Genomic DNA, 5,731 nt, shown 5'->3' on the forward strand with positions numbered 1-5,731 from the left:
AGCAAATAGCAGTCTGGTTAATTCGTGCACTCATGTAATTACATCAAGACATCAAAGAAATTAGTCTTAAATGATTTCTACCACAAAATAAAGTAAGTCAAAAGTCCCACAAACACTTACATATGCGCTCAAAAAAAATTATAAGTCTTAAGACACAGAATTGGGCAAACAGCAATAATATATATAATAATAATACCTCTACACTGAAAAATATTTGGCTACGGCGCAGATATAATAACATCAAAACGTATGTCACTGATGACATCAAAATTGTTGTCTTCTCGTCTCGTGCACTTTTCTATGAACTTCAAATGCTACATGACTTATCTATAGAAAAATTTATGAACGTATTGGAAGGAAAACAGCATGCACGACAACTCTCATCAGTTCTGCCTTGGTCCTGCTCACCGTGTCTGCGTGTGTTTCTCTCACTGGCTTCATAGGGTGCCAAGCATTGCTTGAAATCGATTGATGGCTGCATCAAATATTGATTACCGTTGTTACCTTAAATTCCGGGAGCCAGAAAATGCTGGTGACCGAGGGTAGGCCTAAATAACTGATAACTTTAGCGGGTTACGATAAGGGAGTCCGCTAGATTTCACTCTCCCGATTCAGCTGCAGGGTGCTGAAGTGCCAATATCTCATGCCATATTCCGATAACTCGATTCGTCAGTCGCGCCTCACGTGGGCGCTGTCAAATGTAGAACGTACTACAGCCAAGCGTTGCCTCCAATAGGTATATAAAAGATTATACATTGTCAATGTAAAGCGTTGAGATTTTTTCGATATATTAATTCCATTTCACACGATCGATACTAAATTACTCAATCGTGTTGCCACGACAATTTCTCATTTTGCACTCATGCTACGTTGCTGGTTAGAAGTTAACCAAGTTAGGAGCTTTCATCACTTAGCAACTCGACTGAATTATTCAGAGTGGACTTCATAGTTAATTGAAGAAGATTATATCACTACGTTTTCCATGTACAATTTTACCATGCAAGGGACGTGAGGCTATTCTAACTAACGCATTAGCCAGAAGCCATCAGGCTGTCAGATATCAAATATTCATTTCTCTTAACACGAAACTATGCATCACGAATTTGACGGCGTTAACGTAAACCAATAAAGATGCTGCCACTAAACTCAATTCACACCACTAAATGCGCAACTTGAGCGCTGTAGCGAGCTCAGCTACAACTCTTAAAAGAGGCTTTTGAGGAAGTTTTGGAGGCTCTCCTAGCCTGCGAGTTTTGTCTGTCCAGTAGGGCTTGCGTCTCAAAAGTCGAGGACGTAATACTCATCAACGAGGAAGAATCAATAGGTTCTGTTGAAATTTCAATTTCAGTTTTCATTTCTCCGTCTATTTCGCACTCGATTTCATCTTCCTCCACAATACGTGACAGCGCCGCGTCGTCTGAGGCGGAGGGCGAAATCGTTGCCTTTGATGCGGTGGCTGCAGCACTTGCTGCTGAATCACCGTGAGGTTTCAGAGGCGGAATTTGGCCTGATGCACATTTACTACCATGTGCATTTGAAGAATTCGAGGCTTCTGGTGTGTTAAAAGCTGTTTCTGACACAATTGTGGTCATGGATACTCCATTTTGATGTGGCTTAATTCTTCGTTCTCTCACAGGAGTGACGTGACAGCTTTCGATATCTCGGGCTAATCTGTGGCCGGATTTGGAACGTGCTAGACGACTTTGAATATATTCATTGAGCTCTCTTTCTTCATTATTCGAGATAAATCTACTTACTGTGGTGAGAATCGCACCAATGAACACGAACACTGTACCTGTTCCCAATATATCGTTCTTTCTCTTTTTGTTCTTGTCCTCGTAACCTGGAATGATTGCGGTAAAAACAAGCATCAGTCCTATGACGATGAAGACTATCCCAACATGGAACATGGTAACTTGGCCGTACATGGTTTTGTTTTCGGACTTTTTGTTGAAGAAGACCTTACCGTCCATAGAAACCTGAGAGTCACGAGTAGATGAAACGGAAGTCCCAGAAGCTCTTCTGATTTTCGCCATCTTGTGTTCTTCCCATCGGTTTCTCTGGCGACGCACCGCCATCGCCGATTGCACTGCCTGCATCTTGACCATCCTGCATCAAACAAACCAGCGATTTAAACAATTATAGAAGTAATATTACACCTAAATTAATAAGATGTCTTGGAACGTGAACAGCAGATTCATCTATTGTCTGAGTTTATTTCTGACTGAACGTGAATGACTCGAGTTTATCATTCTGCTAATACTTTTCGCGTTTCCCTATCGAAAAGAATAGCAGAATACTAACCTCAGAATCCAAAAGCGTCGTGTTTTAGCAGACTCGCGCCTCAAGAGTAATAATTGATAGTTTGCACGATAAAACCGTGCCAAACAAAAACAAGTCAAGCCGTGATAAATTCCAAGAAGCCACTTTTCACAATTATCTTAAGTTGGTTGAGAAAAGACAGATCAAAAGGAAACAAAATCAAGATATCAGAATTCTTCACAAACACGAGAGGGCGAAAAGCTTTCAAATTTTTGATTGCAGACCTGCAAATTAATCGAGTCATATGCAGAAAAATCAATTTTAAATAATCCAAAAGTTCAAACTGATACAGTTGCATCATCACAAAGAAAACGATGCAATGAAATAAATCAAATTGAAATTCGTCTTTAGGTTCAGTCACCATTCCCCCAATTAATGTATAAATGTAAGGCTGCATTTTTGTTACTAAATATTTATAACATTTTAATTGAGTTCACCCTTTGCGTTCAGTTTTAAAAATCAATTCATTTTATCGTCATTAAAAGCTGAGAAAGTTTGTATAATGTATTTCACCTAACACCGAGTCCTATAGATCATAAGCGATCAAAAGCCGCGTCCAGTGTTCAGCCATCACTGTCTTCGCTGAAACGATTCAGGAGTCGGAAATTAAGTGAGCAGCGTCCACCTGTTGCTCCAACAATTGACGAAGAAAACAACGAATCTTTTGAAATTAGACTCGGAGAGAGAGCCACATTTGCTTCAAGTAGCAATAAACCGAGAATCATATGGACTCATAATCGGTGTAGTTTTCCATTTAATTTCAGATTATATAAGTATTCATTTTCAACTCAACGGCGAGAACGATCAGTTTACCTTCATGTGGTTTTCATTCCGAAATCTGCAGCGAAAAGTATAATCAAAATCTTGGACAGCAATAGTTCCTATTCAATCGAGTTCATATAAGTAACATTGATGATGAACTAAGTGAAGAATAGGGCTGGCAGCTCCATCATTATAATGAAAACATACAAAGACAAATAAGGAGGGCATATCGTGCAAAAAATTGTGTCGTGAATTTCCAAGTCAGTACCATGCATTATTACGTCATATATAATTCATAGTAGTAGTCTTATACAGCTATGCGCTTGTTCTTTTTATTTATTCCCCGAGGTTTTAAACTAAGCCGTCAACATCAGCTACAGACATTATCACAGATGACTGCTCTTGCAGCTGTACAGCTTTGCCCCCAACGGTGCTTGGACGCAGCCATCGATTTTAAAGCTGCAGCTTGTGCTGCTGCTGCTGCTGCTGCTGCTGCTGCTGTTGCTGCTGCTGCTGCTGCTGCTCTCCACGGAACTGGGTAAAACGCCCCCTCCTCTCTCTGTGTACCCTCCCCTCCAGCGTGTCTTCTGTCCTCTTCGTCCCAATCTCTTCGAGCAAATTTCCGCCACGGTCACCCAGATTCCACTTAAAAGCCTAAAAAGATTAGCGAGCTGTGCATGTCGCAGTCAATAGGAGGGTGGATCATATTATGGTATGGGGCGCAGGCCCCAACAGTAACAGAACGAAGAACGTTTCTGAAAGAGGAAATAATGTATTACCAGCTTTTAAACAAGCTGCTGCATTTGTTCTTGCTGATCTGATTGTTTAACAGGCTGGAGAGTAAGCCATGATTGAAATTTAGTTAAGTTTATTCCTTCATGCAAGAGAATTGCATCACGTCATATTTAGGGTTTGTTCGGTATCTTGTTTTTATTCATTAAAACATATGAATTTGTAGCGTTATTTGTCTAGCCTAACAAGCGAGTCCAAATCCTCGTTAGTCAATCAGCCACCATCTTATTTCAGTTAACTTTTTTCATTCATGTTACGGAGTGCCCAGCATTCAGATGAATAATCCCAGTGTCCTGTTTCGCACACTCACACATTTAAGTTTTTTATGGTTGTCGTTCATCTTGAATGTTAACAAATCTGGAACTAAATTCTGCATCCAAGTTTTAAAATTTCAATTATTTCTGCGCATTGAATAAGATATAGCAAGAATAAATTATCTAATTACTTTCACCTTTCATTTTTTTGTTCACAAAATGAGAGCGTCACTACCGGACTGGCGGAGTTCGCCTTGCTATGTAATGGCATTCCTGATCTTCGGCCTCACAAAAGAACGGCTTCATTTCAAGGCAGGATAGTTCGGTAAAAAAGTTGGCTAGGCTCGAGGTATTTGAATTTCAAAAAGTGCCGAAAATTTTCAGCTTTTTGACGTGAATTCTGAAGTGAATTGAGAATTGTGCTAATTGGCGGCCGGGTTCTCACCGTGATCCGGTTCTTACCATGATCAGGTTTTTAACGCGATCTGGTTCTTACCATGATCAGGTTCTTAACGCGATCTGGTTCTTACCGCGATCTGATTCTTAGCGTGATCTGGTTCTTAGCGTGAGCTGGTTCGTATCGTGATCTGGTTCTTAGTGTGAGCTGGTTCTTACCGCGATCTGGTTCTTACCGTGAGCCGGTTCTTAGCGTGAGCTGGTTCTTGACGTGAGCTGGTTCGTATAGTGATCTGGTTCTTACCGCGATCTGGTTCTTACCGCGATCTGGTCCTTACCGTGAGCTGATTCTTAGCGTGATCTGGTTCTTAGTGTGATCTGGTTCTTAGCGTGAGCTGGTTCTTAGCGTGAGCTGGTTCGTATCGTGATCTGGTTCTTACCGCGATCCGGTTCTTACCGCGATCTGATTCTTAGCGTGAGCTGGTTCGTATCGTGATCTGGTTCCTAGCGCGATCTGGTTCTTAGCTTGATCTGGTTCCTACCGTGATCTGGTTCTTAGCGTGAACTGATTCGTATCGTGATCTGGTTCATAGCGTGATCTGGTTCATACCGTGATCTGGTTCCTAGCGCGATCTGGTTCTTAGCATGATCTGGTTCCTAGCGCGATCTGGTTCGCAGCGTGATCTGGTTCTTACCGTGATCTGGTTCCTAGCGCGGTCTGGTTCTTACCGTGATCTGGTTCCTAGCGCGACCTGGTTCCTAGCGTGATCTGGTTCTTACCGCGATCTGGTTCATACCATGATCTGGTCCTTAGCGTGATCTGGTTCCTAAAGCGATCTGGTTCTTAGCGCGATCTGGTTCTTAGCGTGATCTGGTTCTTAGCACGATCTGGTTCTTACCATGATCTGGTCCTTAGCGTGATCTGGTTCCTAGCGCGATCTGGATCTTAGCGCGATCTGGTTCTTACCGTGATCTGGTTATGACCGTGATCTGGTTCATAGCGCGATCTGGTTCTTTTCTTGATCTGATTTTTTACATCATTTCCACAAAGAAAAATACATAATTGTTTTCATGTTTTATCATAAATTTGTCGACCATTCTACAATGGATACAGTTTCTATCAGCATTATATATTCTTGTCCGAAAATTTGGACTTTTATTAATCATATAGACTCCGCTTCTCCGTCGCTAAAAATTCACGCAAA

General features: G+C 41.5%; 1 protein-coding gene across 1 annotated transcript; it reads right to left on the reverse strand.

Annotated features, from left to right (window-relative positions):
- Window positions 1-1,034: 1,034 nt before the first annotated feature.
- Window positions 1,035-2,108, reverse strand: LOC108677694. The gene has a single exon (XM_018165963.2). It carries the CDS (start codon window positions 2,106-2,108, stop codon window positions 1,191-1,193), a length of 918 nt encoding a protein of 305 aa, XP_018021452.2. The 3' UTR covers window positions 1,035-1,190.
- Window positions 2,109-5,731: the final 3,623 nt, after the last annotated feature.

Source organism: Hyalella azteca, unplaced genomic scaffold (assembly GCF_000764305.2).
Source record: "Hyalella azteca isolate HAZT.00-mixed unplaced genomic scaffold, Hazt_2.0.2 contig5543, whole genome shotgun sequence".
In the NCBI taxonomy this organism is placed as follows: Eukaryota; Metazoa; Arthropoda; class Malacostraca; order Amphipoda; family Hyalellidae; genus Hyalella; species Hyalella azteca.

Excerpts from the sequence above, each read along its gene's own strand:
- LOC108677694 (XM_018165963.2), bottom strand. The coding sequence starts at position 2,108 with ATGGTCAAGATGCAGGCAGTGCAATCGGCGATGGCGGTGCGTCGCCAG.